Here is a 19,854-nt window from a genome sequence, read left to right on the forward strand (position 1 = left end):
TTATATTTGGGGTAAAATATCAAGTCTTTTCAAGTAAACCGGTTCAAGTCCAATTCAAGTCCCAAGTCATTGGTGTAAAAGTCCAAGTCAAGTCACAAGTCTTAGAACATTTTTTCAAGTCAAGTCTAAAGTCATAAAATTAATGACTCGAGTCTGACTCGAGTCCAAGTCATGTGACTCGAGTCCACACCTCTGCATAAATCCCTTGAGCCAAACCTCAGGCTTCAGACTGCTCCAAAAGGGTCAGTTTCTACTCTGGGCTCTGTATGACGTCACATGAGCAGATATCCCTAATATGGCTGTCAGCACAGAAGCTCCGCCCACCTGCCATGCTAATTTTTGATTCTGAGAAGCAGCCAATCAGAAGAAAGACATCTTAATACACACATTAAGGATAGGTGTCCAAATTCTGACTTGTAGTACAAACATATGGAGTTACAAGCATTTGCAAGTGCACCAAAGCCCCCAGTATAAGAGAAATGACGGTTATTTTGAACTGTGAATGATAGAAGGCTGTTCTAGTAAAGTCTAAATATCTACTGGACATGTAAAATCTGTGCAAATATTTCATGTGGTAAAAATATTTTTCAGACTCATCTACTGTTAGTGACGTCATACCCCCCCCCCCCCCCCCCCCCCTTCTTTTTCTTGGGCAAAAACATCAGTACCTACAGTGTGTATATACGTTACATGAGAAATTGGCATTAAAAAAAATCAGAATTTTGTTTCATTTTTTTTTGGCAATGAGCTTGATGCATAAAGGCCTGAGGCAAAATAAATAAATGTTTTAAATCTTGTGCTGTAGGCTGTTTGAGAGCTTGATATTCTAGCAGGAATTCTGCTTGGATGCTTTTCATGCTGCATAAGGACATGTAATGTTTTCAGCAAACAATCTCCACCTGGGCGTTCAGCTTCCTGTAATAGAAATTAAAGTTGAAAACAAGAAGAAGAAAAATAAGTGCAGTGCTGCTGATTATGAATCACTGAAAAAAACAAGATAGTTCAAAAACAAAGAATCTGTGCTGCAAAACATATTTTTGAAAAAAAAACAAAAAACAGGATTCCCTGCTGTTTATTCTTTAATACACTTACACCTGATTTGAATTGTTTTTCAATTGCAGTGCAAATATTGATAAATCCCCAAGTATTCATAAATGAAAGTAACAGACTGCTAATCCACCCTCCTGCCTCACTGTTCAGCAACATCTCATATAAACTGGATTACTAGCCGTCTTTTAATGGACGAGCAGGGAGGTCATCCCCATTGTATCGTTAGTCAGTACGGCATTTCACAACGGCGGCTGCAAGTAACAGCTGTCGAAGCTCATTACTCGACTGATTTTATAGGACCCTGCTTTGTCATTCCAGCTACATTCCTAACTTGGCGGTTAGGAACTGAACATTAGCCCGACTCTCTCAGCGACCTTTGCCCTGCCTCGTCAGCCGGTCAACATTTGATCTTTGAACTCTCACCCTGTCTGTCGACTGCTGTTTTCCTTCCCCGTACATTTCTTTTTTTGTTTTTTGCACATCTCATCCACATGTTAGAGCTCTGTAATTACAGCTGTCACTCTTACATCCCTACTCATCCACATTTTGTTTTCACTCTCTCCCTCTCTCTGTTTCTCTAAAAACCCACTCAGAGTCACGAACAGAGCAGATGAAGAAAAAAAGCCTCTTAAATTCATTTCCCAGTTTGCTTTGCTGAAGGTCAGGCTGGGAACGAGCCAGCATCTCTGGTAATTGGGGAGCATGTCTTTGTGTGTGTGTGCGCGTGTGTGCGCGTGTATGGGTTATTGAAAACACTTTTCCTCTCTCTTAGTTTGCAGTCTAGCAAAGTAACATTATGATTAAAACTGGATGTTGTAGTTTCATCATTTGCACGACTCCAGCTGTATTCTAGCTCTCAGTGCCCACACCTTTTTCATTGGGATGTTCTTTTGGCCAGCCATTAATGCACGCTGCATGTGAATGGAAACGTTGGTTACTAGTCAGATAGTCATCTTAGGAGATTTTATGTACTATAACAATTTTTTTTGAGAATTCTGGGGTTTCATTTTTCTTTCTTTTTTTTGTTCCATCAACCTTGAGCTCTAGTCTTTTTCATAGTTGGGATACAGGTTTTAGCTGTGGTTACTTTTGTTTTCATTTTTAGGAAAGATTTTTATGTTCTCAGCAGGGGTGCAACCAAGGTTTTGCCAGAGGGGGGGCACTGGCCACTACTATGGCCACCCTAATTGCCAGAATTTTCTGGCAATTATTTCATGCTTCAGGCTTTACAGCCGTAAACAAGAATAATTATTTAAGGACTTTATATTACATAATAATATATAGAGATATGTAGCACTCATGCCTTCATAAGTAAATGACAAAAGAGATCAAAGTGACCAAAAAATTGGTTATTTGGACCTCAGTTTCTGTACCACCCCAGTCTATGTAATAGTGTCTAATAGTCTCAGCCTGGCCACCTCTATAGAAATGATCTTGCTCTGCAGCTGGAGCACTGAGATCCATACACGCATACACTTCTTTTTTTTTTTTAATAAAGTAATCAGGTAGAAGATATCACCGAACACAATTTAGTGTACAATATTAAAACTAGGTAAAATACCCATGTGAGTGGGTATAAATACACCCACACACAAAGCAGTAATGAGGACCAGCGACAGACACCCGTGGGAGCTGCTTGCTCTGCTTGTGTTCAGGTTATAAGGAGGGGTTGTTCTCCATTTTGGGGTTTCTGTTGGCCCTTGATGTGTTTTTCAGATTTTTCCCCAGTTTTCTTAGCGGTGGTTTTGTGGAGGAAGGAGGTACGGAGTAAGGAATGAACGCAGACTGTGGAGGACTCAAGGGGGGCATTGAATGAATCCCAGCCGGATGGTAATAGCAGGGTCGTAGCTCTGGCCAATTTAGCCCGGCTCTTTAACTTGGTCCTGCGCTGCACTAGGCTAACAATTACTGATAGAAAGAGACAGACAGACAGAGATAGGGGTGGAGAGGGTGGGAGCTTGCTGTGGGGAAAGATGGAGAATGGGAGTGGAGTAAAAATGAGAAACACAGATTAAGGTGGGGAGGGGGGGGGGAGTATGGAAGTGAAAGAGCAGCAGGAAATAAAGAAGTAATGCTCTGAGCAAATTGCTAGGCCATAAACGAACAGAAAGGGAGGGAAAAGAAATCACCAACTTTCTTTAGGAGAAACTTTCCAAGTGTCCCCCTGGATACCTCCCATAAGGAGCGTGAATTTTGAGGCCATGTTGAGCTAACGTTGTATGAAGGTTGTGCGAGCATGAGCTCCCGTCTCCCCCTGCCATTCTTTCTCCCAGGATTAATTACCGGGTGTCAGTCACAGCCGACGGCTCTCCCACGCTCCCTTGTTCCCAATGGTGCCTTCTGGGAGAGCGACAGGTACAGGCAAATGTAGTTTGCGTGTGTGTGTGTGTGTGTTTGCAAGGAAGAATACTGATATGGTATTTAAGATTTAGATTTTATTTTTATTTGTTTATAAAAGCAAAGCTACATAGTGCAGTTGTTAGGTTTGTATTAGCAGAACAAAAAATTCTTTATGGGATGATTATACACATTCTCCTGTCAATGGACATCCTGCCCCCTAAAGACCTTTACACACCAAAAAATTGCTACTTTTCAAAAAATTGAAATTCCAAACTTTTTGGATGCAAGCTTGTTTTATAACGTACACACCAAGAACTGAATTTTTTCGAAACATTTGTCCTACGAAAATGCACTACGAAAAAAATTGAATTGACGTCAAGCAATGATGAGCTGGTACTGATGTTTCTACAAAAGAAAAGGAAAAAAACGATTCTCACAAGCAGCAGCAGGGAGAATTTTATTGTTTGATCCAGGAGTTGAAACTGTATCCCGACTGCTTTTGTACACATATTGGGAAGTCAGTGGGACAGTTTGAGCTCTTGCTGGCAGAGTTGGGACCACATCTGAGGAGACCGAGTAATCATTTCAGAGAGTCGATTGAACCGGAACAGCGTCTAATTGTGTTTCTGAGGTAAACCGGATTATTTTAATATTTGGATATTCAATGCTGCGAGTGCGCTTGTTCCTAAATGCAGTGGTCTGATTGGTCAGATCTGTTTGTTTCATTCAAAAATCTGAAAAATCCAGCTTGGATAGAAAAAGATGAATGCCACAAATTTGTTTAAAAAAGCAAAGCAAATACAAATGAGTTTGGATAATAATATGATCTATATTTCTCAGTTTGTACATTTTTACCAGGGAGCTGATTTTGGGGTTTGAATCATGTTTGATGGATTAGTTCTGTCTAACACCCTTTCATCAGCACAGTATATGTAATTGTTCAATACATACACAAGGGAAAATTTTTCCTTGTGAGTTGTTTTTTTTTAGCTGTCTCTTATATGAAAAGCTAAAGAAAACTCAGCTAACATAAGGATGTCTAGTTTTATAGATTTGAGGTAATGGAACTGCGTCTGTGTTTCCATAACATTTCAATTATTAATTTAACAGCGTAGCACTGCTGTGCAAATGATCAGCCACCTTTGTCCTGTTACGTTTATGACACCTGAAGTCCAGATAAGAGCCCAGTATCTCAGATAGTGTGTCAAGAATTGGTGTAAAGGTAGTAGGTGTGAGTTAAACCTAGCTCACTGACAAAGCCGCTATTGTGATAACGCTTTGAGTGGGCACCTTAAATTAGAAATCCCATCTGTAACTTGTTCCCATTGTCTGGGCAGCAGATGTGGGGAATAAGGTGAAAGAGCAAATGAGGAAAAGTGGGCGAGGAGATGAAAAGGCAGGGGCAAAGGATGGTGGATGAGTCCTTTATCATGATTTTTAATGGGAATGTATTAATAGATTTTCATGGAGGGCTACACTTGGTAAGGGGAGGCTGAGCGGTGGTGCTATTAGCGCAGTCCATTCTGCATCCTTTCATCTCAACGCTCATGTACTGGGCAGTTAAACCGATACCTCTCCTTACCAGCCACGCTCATTATTTGCTCTCCCTCCTTGTATCCAACCCTCCAGACCTGCTCCTTACATACTAATCAGGTTTTTTTTCTTTTGCTTTCTGGGTGAACAGACGGTGTTTGTCTTCTCCATCTCCTTCCTCTCAGCCTCTGCCTCCCCTCAGCATTTGCGAATTTACCGCTATCTGCCAGAATAACGCTGGAGTCGTGTCCATACACGCACAGCCAAGCGCCTTCCTAGCGCACAGTTACTCGTCTCCATTAATACGCTGACACTCAGAGCGCGCTTCTTCCTCCTCGGGCGACCGTGCGTGCACAGCCCCACACGCGGTCCTCCCTCTGCTGCTCTTGGTGTCTCTGTGAAATCATTCATTGCCATTCTCCTTCTCCAAAAATAACACTGATAATTAATTTCCGTTGTGAAATGATTCGTCTGCGGACTGACTAGCTTTCATATTTCACCCTGCATCGATCCCCCCAGCCAGCTCGCGTGCGCTTCATTAGTCAGAGGGAGAGAGAGAGTGGAGAGCAGTGAGACAGGGAAAACAGAGACATGGGGAGAGAGAAAGTGAGAGTTAAGTCAATTACCGCCGCTTATGTTTGAAAACAACGCAAAAAAACACACTAATTACAACGGAGCTGACATGTAAATTGGGATTGATGTGCCAGGAAGTTTGTCACATAGCTGCAGAGCTGCTTCCATATAAAACTACAGCATGTGGCTTTTTATATCAAAGCAGGGACTAAATAACAAGCTCCAAAGCAAACTTTGTTTAAAGTTATTCACTGACTGCCATAAAGTCCCACTGTTAGCAGTGGGCTCAGGCATCCCACCACTTTCCAGCTGATTCGACAGGAATCTGAATGAAAGTCTGTTGGCCTATTGGATTTCTGTTAGCATTCTGAATTAACTGAGGTGAAACTGGATCCTCCCATTCTGTAATGGACAGGACATTAAAAGGTAACTCAAGAAGCTTCAGCTCCCAATAAACGGAGAACCCAGTCAATTACAAATTCACAACTTATGCATAGAGAGGATTAATTGCCACAGGTATTCATGAGGATTATGACAACTGTCCAGATCAGCAGTTAATTTCAGACCTTGATGTTTTTTTGCGGTTTGGTGAATATGATGACAGCCTGTTCCTTTAACGTGTTATTTTTACTGAAGTAAAACCTTGCAAGTTAAGGTTCACCTATTGTGCATTGTGTGTATCTTAAATCTGTAGGCTTAGTCTGCCTTATTAACTCAAGTTAATTCATCATGTTTTACCAGTTGACATAATTATTACATAACATAATTAAGTTGTTCCAAGAATTCTTTTTTTGTGTGTCGTGAACATTAGTAGATGGATACTGAACACAGTATTGCCAACTTAGCGACTTTGTCGCTATATTTAGCAAGTTTTCAGACCCCCTTAACAACTTTTTTCTAAAAAGTGACTAGCAACAAATCTGGCTACTTTTTTCTGGTGTTATTGGAGACTTATGACGACTTTTTGACGTGAAAGCACATAGGAGATATTCACCCCTACTAACTACTACCCTACTAGCTAACTCTGCCAGAGGGCCTATTTCATGTCACTTTTGCCGGTCCCAAGTCCAGATAAAGAAGGAGGGTTGGAATTGTGACATAAAAAAAACCCAATAATTGCTAAAAGAAATTTAATTTCTAGTTCTAAATATATTCTAAATGCTTTTAGGATGATTTTTTTTTACTCACTATGTCTCTTTCACAATGTTATTTCTCTCTCCTACAGGGTCTGTTACAATTACACAGGCATGACCAATTATGCAAACTGGGCGATGACGTCATTTAGTGACTTCTAGCAACTTTTAGGACAGCCAATAGCGATTTTACTTACTGAGGAGTTGGCAACACTGGCTGAACAGGCCTGTTAATATGTGTAAAAACAAAAAATGGTTAACGGGAACACTAGCTGAATGTGCTACATTTAGCTCATTTAACAGTCTTTGAAAAGAGTCAGTAGTGGGGGTGGGGGTTGGGTTTGAAATTGTGTCCATCTTGCAATAAATTGGCAGAAACCCCGCTGCTTTAAACCATACGCTAACCACTGCCGCTTTAGATAGCTTATTAGCATAAGCAACATGAGCACACAGCTAATTAGCTTATAATTACTTAACACATTACTGAAGCTGCTTCTTAAACCTACAGATTGCTGTTTAAATCATTACAAAAATATGTTCTAAACAAAAGCTGGCTAAACTCAAGCTCAATTAAACTGCATATTCCACCACAAAGCACCGCTAACACATGAGTAGCTAACAGCTTAGCAGTTACTGTAAAAGTAACTGACAGAATAAAGGACAGTAAAAGACAGAATCGTGAAAGTGTGGCTGCTTGTATTATGGATTTCTTCTCAATTTCAGTAACCACAAGTCAATGTTATTGCATCTGTGTGCTTTTTTAGCATTTGGCATGCTGCTTTTTACAACGCCAGCTCTCCTCCCTCCCTCTGCAGGCCCTCCGTCGGCACCTGTGCATCTCATCTCCAATGTGAACGAAACCTCCGTAAACCTGGAGTGGAGCCCACCCCGGAGCTCTGGGGGTCGCCAGGACTTGACATACAACGTAGTGTGTAAGCGCTGCGGTTCTGACGGCCGGCGCTGTCAACCCTGCGGAAATGGAATCCACTTCAGCCCACAGCAGCTGAGCCTGAAGGGAACCAGGGTGTCCATCAACGAGCTACAGGCCCACACCAACTACACCTTTGAGGTGTGGGCGGTGAATGGAGTCTCACCTCAGAGCCCAGGGCCTGAGCAGGCCACATCAGTGACCGTCACCACCAACCAGGCCGGTAAGGCGATGGGAGCTGATTCAGCCGATCCTAACATGGTTTCCTGTGACCCCATAATCATCAAACATCTGTTTAATCACTTATTAACATATATTCCAAACCCTCCTTACGCTTGCTTACTTTAGTGAGTTCAGGGGGGTCTTCTGGTTTTGCAGGAGATCACAAAACATAAACTCTCACACTGTGTGAGAGTTTATGTTACCAGAGTGTGCTGGCTCATGTATGATACAGAGCACGGGTTCATTTGACTGAATGCTTGAAAGTACTTTTTGGGGGGCATGTCAAAAACATGTTTATTAAAGTTGTGAATAATTGGGGGGTAGGTTGGGTGATTACTGAGGAGGATGATGATGGATTTTCAGCAGAGGGAAATGATTTTATGCAATATTTCACTGGAGTTTTGCATAATTAGGCATAAGAAGCCAGGGCTGACGATGGGGGCACCGTGCTATATTTAGCACCCAAACTAATGAATTAGATGAGTGGTATTGATCTGGGGAGGATTCATTACAAATTCTGCTGGATTACATGTGCCTGGGTGCCTGTGTGTGTAATTATTGTCATAGAATACAACCACAGGCTCCCCTTCTGAGCAGGAGAAGAGCCCTCCAGCTTCCATGCTGTATTCAAAGCCTCCCGTTATTTAGTCATTTAGCCATTTTGTGACCAGTTGTTGTGTAAATGGATTTTATGACCCGGGTCTTTTCTCTTCATCCCTCCCGTCTATCCTCCGCTTATAGACGATCATTACCTTGGTCTGCTTTACTGCTCTGCTCTTGGGTGGCAAGCTAAGTGCCTTTTTGTGTCTTCTTTTATCGCTAATTTCCATCCCTGGGAAAAGCGAATATCTTCAATAGGGCTTGGACTGGCAATTTAAGGACACAGTGGCTTGATTTATCAGCCGGGGTCAGGAAGATAGAGATGAATGGATGTACTGCCTGTGGGAGAGCTGCGAGTACTGCCAGAAAGGCCTATGTGGGAGCTGTAATGCAGCACACCCTGGAGTCCGGGCTGAAGGCTCATAATAGCATGTCAGCGTGACCATGCTGATGCACAGTTGCACAAAAAAATGCAGATTTTTTTTTTTCTTACAGAGATTCAGTCCCAAACACACACACACACACACACACACACACACACACACACACACACACACACACACACACACACACACACACACACACACACACAGAGCCCCCTAAGGTTGCTGGAGGCTAATGTGCTGACTTGAAGTTGTAAGATACAGATGATGCTGCCTTTGGCTCGTCACTGGTGCATGTTTCACAAATGTTCGCCAGGATTAGTTATATGAAGCTGCAGCTGGAAGCTCTATTATAGTGTGTGTGTGTGTGTGTGTGTGTGTGTGTGTGTGTGTGTGTGTGTGCGTGTACTTGCACATGTGCAGCACTGACTGCATGCATGGTGAGAAGTAAAAAAATGTTTTGCAGAGATGCTTGCATGAATGCAGATGATCTACATTTGCTTCTTAAACAATGTCCTCTGTGTGTATCCGTGTGTGTGTGTGTCTCTTATAATTTGTGTGTGTGTGTGTTAAAAGAGAATAGCTCCAGACTGATTGGATTTCTTCCTGCTAATGCTCGGTAGGGGCTTTAGAAGCTCTGGTTTCAGCCGCTGGTAATCCAGCCAGTCATCTGTGGCTGTCCCTCTCTCTGTATCGCCTCCCCTCATCCAGACACCGAGGATTACACATTTATTATGATAGATTTATTAGGATTTATAAGTGCTGTGGAAAAGACACCCCCGCCACCTCCCCGCCCCATTAAAGTTCAAATTTCGGCTAGGGAGGAAGAAGTGAGTTAGGCAGGTTGAAAAGGATCTGGATTTTTTTTTTTTTTTCGGCACGAGAGGAAAGTGTAGGAAGGTGCAGTGGAGAAAAATGAATGCCGTCAGATAAAAATGAGCAGTGCCGCTTAATGTGCGTGTGTGTGTCTGTGGCCAGGCATGTATTTATGCGCGTACAAGAAGGTCAGATTCCATGTGTCGCCACGAACAATTCCACTGTCGTAAATCAGGCGGGGTGTAACCCTTTCACCCGGGCTACAGGAGGAAAGCGAGGGGAAACGGGGATGGGGAGGGTGAGATGTCCAAGCTTTGAACTGACCCCTGGCTGTAAATGGATGTTTTCTTCCCCTTTTATAAGATCGAGCGCTCTATATGTCGATGTGTGTTTGTGTGTGAGAGAGGGAGGGGGCCATTTATGTCCTGATACAAAATACTTCAGGTGGCTAAAAGTGAATTCATGCATAAGGATTGTGTGTGTGCGTGTGTGTGGGCACTTCCATCAGTGCGTGTGTGTGTTTCCATCGTTCTGGCAACAAATGGGCCGGCATACATGTGGAAATGTGTTCTCGGGAGGTGGAGGCTGACTCTAGATAGGTGGAGGGGGCGAGGAGGGAATCTTGTAAGCAGGAGCCATTTTCTCCCAACACCCTGAAAAATGGCTCCCTCCTCGACTCTTTCTCCTTGGTGGCGAAGGCAAAGAAAAAAAAAGAAAAGAAAAAAAGAGTGACTCAAATCTGGCAACCAGGCTCCAATCTGGCAACCACATGTGCAGCCCCTGTCTGTTTTAATGTCAAACTGTAATCGGCCGCGTATTCGCGCAAATCCTCCACCGCAGATGCTCCTCGCTGCACAAATACTCCGTGATGAGCACGCCCGCTCAACGAGCTGGAAAAGGAGAAAGAAGAAAATAAAAAATAAAAATCTTTTCTGCCGGGAAGGTTATTTTTCAAACCAAACCCTGAACTCTGTGTGCCTCTGCCAGGTTTTTACCGATTATAATTTATGCATGTGCGCAGTGATTGAGTTTTTTTTTTTTTTGCTGTCTGAGCTGTGTGAGATAATGGGGCTAGGTGTGTGTTTTTCTATGTGAATTTCTATCTTTCTGTTTGTATAATGAGTTCCTTTGTGTTGCTGGGATGTGTATGTCTGTGTGTGTGTGTCTGTGTGTGTTGCAAAGCATTTTTTTTGAGAGAGAGCACAATTCTGAAATAAGATCTGAATATTCATTGCGTCTAACACTTATTATTCCACCGGCGTGTTTAGCCCACGCGTTCAGAGGGGGGCGGTAAGAAATTACAGATCTGTCCCACATATTTAAATTCATCTACAGAGGTGCCAGCAAGTCTAGCACGCTGTGCCTCAGGTGAATGTTTCAATTTTAGGATCTCAAGTTTAGCTGTGCACAATTTGTCTGTATGCATTTGTGCACAGTTTTGTTTTGTTTTTTATTTTTACCACGTTTTTTGTTTTTGTAGTTTTTTTAAAGAGACCTTAATGGATCTCTTCTTCTGTGTGTGAGCCGAGCTGCCTGGTCGTGTCCATTAGAAGGGACCACTCAGAAAATCTGTCATCTTTATCCTCACATTAGTCGAGAGGAAAATAAAAACGCAACAGGAGCAGCAGAACACGATTAAATTGCCATATCTGTCATCTTCGGAGGGGAAGATGGATGTGTGGATTACCTCCAGGGAATGAAGGCCCGTGACCTCCTCGGGGGTTTTCCTTTCGGAGTTGGAGCATCCTCAGTCGGCCCCAGGAGGGCCTTCAAATTGGCTCTTGCTGCCGGCTAAGATTGATCGGAGGGCTACAAATGGCCGCCGTGTAATTGTTTAAGGGAGACGCAACACATTAGGCCAACAGGATGACACAACCTTGGGTTAATCTATTTACTAAGAGATGTCTGCAATCCCATCCCTCTCCATCACAGTCGACCCCCACCAGTCGCAAGCCCTCTGCCTCCCCCTCCCCTCTCCCATCTCCCCCTGTCGCTTCTTCACCCCAATGAAACTCAATCCCTTGGTTGGTGCTTGAATTCCAGGCCTGTTTGAACTCAATCCCCCAGCTAAAAGCAGGGTTTTGTTAGCATTAGCTTGTGGGCTAGGCTCCCTGGAGCCCCCGCTCAAAGTGATGAGAATGTATATAATGTCATAGATAATCCAATCATAATCGGTGGACTGTGAACCCCTCATTAATCATCCCCACTGTAATTTTTTAAAAGGCAGATGGTCTGGAACGAGTAAGGTTACAGTAATCAGCGAGGGGCAGAGGTCAAAGATCTGCTCCGTTTGGAGTCGTAAGAGCAGATGCCATAAAAAAACTGTGTTACCTGGGCGTTAGTGGGAATGTTTGTCTATGTGGTGCTTTGTTCTGACTCTGTGGGCGAGGTTGTTGGGAGTATTATTTAACCCTCTGTGGTCTCTGTGCCCTGAGTCCTAACCCTAACGCCGTGTTATTAGAATATGTGACGTTTGGTTTTTGCAATCAGGGGCCAAAACCAAAAGCAAGCATTTTAACTGACACAAGTATCACAAGTATTTGCATTTTTCCCTCTATTTTACAGGAACTTTGCTGATGATAAATCCATCATGGTTTTATTTTGGTCTTTTTGTCTGTGTTTATCTGTGGAGCTTTATTCTATCATCTCGTGACTGCACTGCTATATCTCCCAAAACTCAGTCCTTACACGAGTTGTTCCTCTGTTTACAACTCTTATCTCTCCTACACCTATGGATTTTCTCTTCGTAAAGTCGTGAGCGTGTATGACCCAATTTACGTGTTGTCACACTCCCCGGAGATAGAGGTTTGATTTGTGCAGCGGCGACGCACTTGGAGGGAGGGGCGAGCATAAGCCATTATCTGTGCTTTAACCTTCATGTGTTAAAGGCGTCTGAACACAGATAGCACGGCTGCTTGAAATATGGCCTCATTATCAGCTGCTGCAGAAAAGGCTCGAGATAAGATCGCTCTCTGGAGCTTTAATGAAAACCAATTGATTTGCTCTCTTAAAGACAAAAAAATGCAAAGGTGTCGAGCCCATTTGATTTTATTCATATACTTTGCGGTTGAGAAAAGTGCCTGAGACGCTCGTGTCACGGGAGAGCTTGTATCGGTTTTATAGACGCCAACGTTTAGTTCACGCTCCTTCTGTCAAATCAACTGTGTGGCCGCACGGTTTCGCAAGACCCCTGATTCTGAATGAGAGCCAAGCTAAAGAGAAGTGGAAGCGATTGCCTCGTGGCTTGTTTGACTTTCTCAGCATGAGCAGGAGAACGCGTGGGACAGAACAGACTCAATGTCTCCAAGGGTGAAAACAACAGCTAAACATATTTTTTCTCTTCTGTTTCCTCTTTCTTTGATCGTCTCACCAGCTCCCTCTCCAGTGACTTCCATCCAGGCCAAGGATATCACAAGACACACCATTTCCCTGGCCTGGCAGCCACCGGAAAAAGCCAACGGGGTCATTCTGGAGTATGAGGTCAAGTACTACGAGAAGGTGAGGGACGGTGCGAGAGATTTTGTTTCTGCTGAACCGTCAAAGCAAAAGCAGCCTCTGAATAAGTTGTATTGTGTTCTTTCTTTTTTTTTTCCTGTCCCGCTGTAGGACCAGAATGAAAGAAGCTACCGCATCATAAAAACCTCATCAAGGAGCACCGACATCAAGGGCCTCACCCCCCTCACCTCCTATGTTTTCCATGTGCGGGCTCGCACAGCGGCCGGCTACGGAGAATTCAGCGGCCCGTTTGAGTTCATGACCAACTCGGGTGAGTTAAGTCACACTGCCTGTTCATCTTCGTCTTCTTCTCCCTGCAGAGCCAAGAGAGGCCTGATTCCAGCTCCGCCACGGCAGTGTCTGAAAAATTCCTACAATGATAGCATCTCTTACAAGTTTGTCTCTTTCATTGGAGAGTCATTAATCAAAATTGCTGTTGTCTATAAAAGATAAATGATATTGTCCTCCGGCACCTGACTGGCAACTTGAATATCTTCCATTATTCACGTCTGAGTATCAGCCTCAGTAGACGTGCCAGCTGATGTTTAAACTGTATGAAGCTTTGAAGAATGGCACCATTTGTGGCGATTTCAGTCAGAAGCTGCTGCTAGATAATTCTCACTGCTCGCCAGAACTCTTTAATTGAATCAGTTTCAAGCCAAAATAAATGTATTCATTTCTCTACCAGAGTCTAAGGCACACAAACCCTGTGATAACCGGAGCAACAGCGCCTGTGTAGGTGGACTCTGATCACAATTTCAGATTAGCCTCTCAAACCTCACTAACCCACTAGTGGGTTACTTACTACAGTGATATAGAGTGCAGCCAAAACTTGTTCAGACCCTGAGAAGTTTATTTGAAATTCTAGTGGAGATCCCACAGTTTCCAAAGATTTCCATTTGATACTGAGTAGCAAAAAAATAAAAACTTGGGAAAATCTGTTACAAAATAAATCAAATGCTATAAGACAGAGTGGAATAACATGACCTTATAAAACTCCTTTGAGGGGAAATGAATGAGGAAAACTGTGCAAGATGTAAATGAAAGTCTGTTTTTTCAGGAAGAATTTTACTACTGACTAATGCCCGACTTGTGCTTCAACTTGAAATCTGCATAACCGGGAACCCCTCTTAACCCTGAGGCCACAACCTTCTACGTAACCTGACGTGCACCTCCAGAGAAATGTAACTACACGCAACCCGCCTGCAACGACTCTCATTGGCGTGGAAGGTTTTGGTGCAGGGTTAAGAGGGGTCTCTGATTAAAGTTACGACACAGATTTCTCTCTGAAGCAAAGATTTGGCATCAGACTGCATTTGTGGTGGTGAAAGGGGCACGAGTTGGGCACGTCTATAACAATACATATCGTACATACTTTGTGACGATAAATAACTGAGTAGTAATCTCTCCAGTCTGACAGCACGGTACATACACCAGCCGTCCACCTGCTAGAGCTTCTGTTTATGGTGGACTTGGCCTCTAAGATGATGGTCTGTGTGCCAACGGGTGACACACAAAACAGTTGTTATGCACCCGAGTAGCTTGTAAGTAGTGGTAAACAGCACCATCACTCCAATAATAATATGTGGCCTATTAAATCTAATCTCAGCTTTCTGTGTTTTCTTAGCATTCAGCTTTTGGTCCAGTGAATATATTTCCACATAATGTTTCCCGTTACTGATGACACAGAGGGCTAGAGAGATCCACTAGAAGCCCAGGTGTCCCTTTTGTAATGCAGATAGAGACAGCAGCGCATGATAATGACACGGTCAAGCTCACATCCTAATGGGCTGTCATTGTCTCCCAATGAAGCATGCGAAACAGTGGACTTTATGATCAGAATAGTAAAATGGAGGGAGAGCGAGCAAACACTGCGTGGGGACAGGAGGAGGCGGAGGGATGAGGGGTATCGAGTTACTTTGCTCTTTTTTTGTTGTTTCTCGTCAACCTTTTTTCTCTCCTCTCTCTGATAGTCCCAGCTCCCATTATCGGCGACGGGGCCAACTCCACAGTGTTGCTGGTGTCAGTGGTGGGCAGCGTGGTTCTGCTCATCATCCTCATCAGTGCTTTCGTCATCAGCCGACGGTGAGCTTCGCTACCCACCCCCGCCCTTCCATCGAACTCTGTCCCTTCTGCTTTCTGTCTATCTCTCTTTCTCGGCACACAGATGAGGGATGTCTTACTTAGTGCCGTCAGGAAATGGAAGTCACTCAAAAGAGCACACACATACACACACTAACACTCCCAGACAGCTAGTGCAACTCGCTCACGTCGGATGAGTGATGACTCGCCACACCGGAGATGTGATTGACAGCTCCGACAGCTGAAGGGATGCAATCAGCGACCCTTCGCTCCCTGTCCTCTGCATCCAGCCCGCTCCCTTCGCATAGTCCCACCCGCCTCCACTCCACCCCGTCCCTCTCCCACTATCTCTCAGCTAGTGGCTGTAATCCTGCCGCTAGTTATTTTCTCCTGCTGCACCTTGCTGACCGCCGCGACGAGAATGAGAGAGCGACGGGAGGGTGGACAATGAGATAAGCGGGAAAAAGTAGGAGATAGAATAGAGCGAGGACGAGGCTGAGAGGCATCAGGTGGATTTGCAGTGACCCAATCTCAGGGTGTTAACCAGCGAGCAGGACAAAGCACCATCACACAGATGGGATTACATGCAGATGGGGCTGCCTCACCTCAGGGTGTAAAACCACACACACTCTCTGCATGTGTTTGTGTTTGTGTGCGCTTCCATATGTGTTAGGGGTGCGAGTGCATACATCCTGTGGAAAAAAAATAAAGTTTTGTGTGCGTGTGGTGTGGCAGTGGGGGGAGGGGGGTGTCAATGGCTTGTGTGTTGATTCTTGAATTGACCAAATCACTGTTTGCATGTGTGTATTGGTGCTGTGAATGATAGGGAGTGAAGGGGGCTGTTGATTGTGTGTGTGTGTGTGTGTGTGTGTGTGTGTGTGTGTGTGTGCTCTCTTTTCCATGTGATTGCCTCTCTCTGCAGCCAAGCAGGTGGTTGTCTCAGGCTTTTTTATATGCATGTGACGGCCACTGTCATTGTGCTGCCGCGTTCATCCTGTGATTGTGGGGAGGGACTGTAATCACGTAGCCGTTTACCATCATTACACAGCCGTAGAAGAGGACAATGTCTCGCACATCTGGTCATTTCCACCACTGACCTTAACACGTCAATAATAAGCACAGGTGTCAGGCAGCCTGAGGGATTCGCAGGGATTTAAGTGCATCTTCTCTAGAATTGATTTATAGCTTTTATATTCGTTCAGCTTCTCTGCTCCATGTTGTTGTTATACGCTCAGTGCCCTTCAGGAAGCTTCAATGTTGGAAGATTTCTCACTTGACTTTGATGCAAAAAATATATCGAAGTAAAACTGTTATCAACAAACATCTAAACTAAAGGCACTTATAGTATTTATTTGGATTATTACTATTATTGTTGCACTGATATGTATTTTATGAAGTAATCATTTAGTTTTTGCATAATACTAATAAGACTGTATTATTATTACACAGTCTTAAAGGGTATCGGTACATATTTGTGCTATATTTACGTCTACAATTGTGGATTATCATCTTTAAGCATGGTCAAAATCTCAGGTAACAGGGTCAGAAAATGGAAAAAGTAGTCCACGTGTGCAATATGAACATAAAGATTAGGGTTTGGTTTCCAGCATTGTTTTTGTCACCTCACGAGGATTTCTTTAGTAACTAGTCACCTGAAACCCTTCCTTTAATGGGGACACAGGTTCATGTTGGCCCCATAGATTTATTCTGAGAGCTATAGATGAATTTCCCTGAAATATGGAGGAAGAGCTAAGAAGTAACGTCTTTTGTTTGAGGAAGTCTGGTAGCCAATCAAAAACACACACATGCCCCTTTTTCCAGCCAACTGGGGGCAAAATATCAAATCAAATCAAATCAAATCACTTTTATTGTCACATCACATGTGCAGGCACACTGGCACAGCACATGCGAGTGAAATTCTTGTGTGCGAGCCCCACAAGCAACAGAGATGTGCAAACACAACAACACAAACGAGCAAAATACAAGAATGGCCAACCTGAAACTAATAAATATATGTACAATATATAATAGTGTATGCATTTCTGGATGTGTATACTAAATATTTTCCTACGTGTTTGTGTGTGTGTGTGTGTGTGTGTGTGTGTGTGTGTGTATACACATTTTTACAAATTAAATAGTAAAAAAAAAAAATAATAATAATAATAAAATATATAAAATATACAGAGTTGAATATGTGCAAAACAAGTGGCATTTATATACAGTGTGGAGTGCATAATGTTGAAGTTCCAGTAGTGAAGCTGAGGTGTCTATGACGTGTTCAGCAGTCTGATGGCCTGATGGAAAAAGCTGTCTCTCAGTCTGCTGGTACGGGACCGGATGCTGCAGAACCTCCTTCCTGATGGAAGCAGTCTGAACAGTTTATGGCTGGGGTGACTGGAGTCCTTGATGATCCTCCCCGCTTTCCTCAGGCAGCGCTTCCTGTAGATGTCTTGGAGGGAGGGAAGCTCACCTCCAATTATCCGTTCAGAGCACCGCACTACTCGCTGGAGAGCTTTGCAGTTGTAAGCGGTGCTGTTGCCATACCAGGTGGTGATGCATCCAGTGAGGATGCTCTCAATGGCACAGCGATAGCAGGTCCTGAGGATGCGGGGGCTCATGCCGAATCTTTTCAGTCTCCTGAGAAAGAAGAGGCGCTGCTGCGCCTTCTTCACTGTTTTGTTTGTGTGTACTGACCACGTAAGATCCTCAGCCAGATGTACTCCAAGGAACCGGAAGCTGCTCACTCTCTCCACAGCAGCGCCATTGATGGTGATGGGGGTGTGTACTTCTCTGCACCTCCGGAAGTCCACTATCAACTCCTTTGTCTTTGCGACGTTGAGGGTGAGATGGTTGTCTTGACACCAGTGGGTCAGGGCGCTGACCTCCTCCCTGTAAGCCGTCTCATCACCGTTGGTGATAAGACCCACCACTGTAGTGTCGTCCACAAACTTCACAATGATGTTGGAGTTGTTAGTGGCTGTGCAGTCGTAGGTGTAGAGTGAGTACAGGAGAGGGCTCAGTACACACCCCTGTGGAGCACCAGTGTTCAGTGTGACGGGGGATGAGGTGATGCTGCCCAGTCTGACCACCTGGCGTCTGTCAGACAGGAAGCTAAGGATCCAGCTGCAGAGGGAGCTGCTCAGTCCTAGATCCTGCAGTTTCCTGTCCAGCTTCGAGGGAACGATGGTATTGAATGCTGAGCTGTAATCTACAAACAGCATGCTCACATACGTGTCTCTCTTCTCCAGGTGTGACAGGGCAGTGTGTAGTGTCAGGGCTATGGCATCATCAGTGGACCTGTTGTGGCGGTATGCAAACTGTAGAGGGTCCAGTGAGTCGGGTAGTGCAGAGCAGATGAAGTCCCTGACCAGCTTCTCGAAGCATTTGCTTACGATGGGGGTCAGGGCTACAGGTCGCCAGTCGTTCAATGAGGAGATGGTGGAGGATTTGGGTACAGGGACGACGGTGGCCATTTTGAAGCAGGCTGGGACTACAGACAGAGAGAGGGAAAGGTTGAAGATGTGTGTGAACACTCCAGCCAGCTGAGCCGCGCATGACTTGAGGACGCGGCCGGGAATCCCGTCTGGACCAGTAGCTTTGCGTGCGTTCACCTTCCTGAAGCACCTCCGCACATCCTCCTCAGACACAGTGTGCGCACTGACGTCATCCGCGGTGCGCACACTGTCCGGTCTCATGGTGTTCGCTGCGTCGAATCTAGCGTAGAATACGTTTAGATCCTCACACAGAGAGGCCGTGGTCTGCGGTGTGCTGGTTTTCCCTCTAAAGTCTGTGATCGTGTTTAGTCCCTGCCACATACTCCGAGGGTTGTCAAACTGTTGCTCCACCCTGTCCCTGTACTCACGTTTGGCTGCTTTGATCGTCTTCCGGAGTTTGTAATGTGCGTGTTTGTAGTCCGATGTGTTCGATGTATTTACTTTACAGACATAAATGTGCCACACATAAGCAAGAAAATGAGCTTGCAAAAGGTTTTAACTATTTTTAAAGGTTTTATCATAACATGATATTTTAAATCATCTTTCCTGAGAGCTTGAAAAAAGAAGGCAAGTGGACTTGGGGCAAAAGACACATGAACTGGATGATTGAGAACCCACAGACAATTAAAATCCTTGTGATGAGCATTGTTTAATTATATTAAAAAAGGAATATCCATATCTCATCTTATATGTATAAGATATAATTGTGTTCTAACTTCCTGAGATTTGAAGCTTGATTCCCTGCCATGAGTGATCATTCTGCTTTTCTTTGCCCCCTAGAAGGAGTAAATACAGCAAAGCCAAGCAGGACTCTGATGAAGAGAAGCACTTACATCAAGGTAACTCATAGTTAACACTCCGCCTACAGACCTTATAATTGTAAAACATTATTGCTGTCAGGTATGCTCGTGTGCACAAATGAAGCCCATAAAATGGGAGGAAAAACAAACTGTTTTGAAGTTAATGTACTTGCAACCCAACATGCTCCAAACACCTCATTATCAAGTCATCAGCATTGTTATTTGTGTGCCACAAAAATTTCAAGTTAATGAGCTCCATCTTCATTGGAGTCAGCCATAGTGACATGAAAAGCGCTGGAGTCAGTGTGTGAAGCGAGGTATGGAGAGAAGAAAGGAGGAGGAGGAGGAGGAGAGGATCCATAGAGGAAGGCAGCGTAGCCTGCAGCACGATGGAAATAAAGAACA

The 19,854-nt window shown here is 44.1% G+C and overlaps 1 protein-coding gene across 2 annotated transcripts in view; it reads left to right on the forward strand.

The window, feature by feature from the left end:
• The window catches only part of epha4l (eph receptor A4, like), a 60,704-nt gene that overhangs the window by 30,851 nt on the left and 9,999 nt on the right, over positions 1-19,854 (forward strand). The window contains exons 5-9 of one of the 2 annotated variants that reach the window (XM_004562817.3): positions 7,445-7,780; positions 12,952-13,076; positions 13,185-13,344; positions 15,047-15,158; positions 19,430-19,488. In XM_004562817.3, coding sequence (XP_004562874.1) covers positions 7,445-7,780; positions 12,952-13,076; positions 13,185-13,344; positions 15,047-15,158; positions 19,430-19,488 — 792 coding nt within the window. The remainder of the gene's footprint in view (positions 1-7,444; positions 7,781-12,951; positions 13,077-13,184; positions 13,345-15,046; positions 15,159-19,429; positions 19,489-19,854) is intronic. The other variant, XM_012922321.3, reaches the window with a different exon arrangement.

This window comes from Maylandia zebra, linkage group LG14 (assembly GCF_041146795.1).
Source record: "Maylandia zebra isolate NMK-2024a linkage group LG14, Mzebra_GT3a, whole genome shotgun sequence".
Taxonomy (NCBI): domain Eukaryota; kingdom Metazoa; phylum Chordata; class Actinopteri; order Cichliformes; family Cichlidae; genus Maylandia; species Maylandia zebra.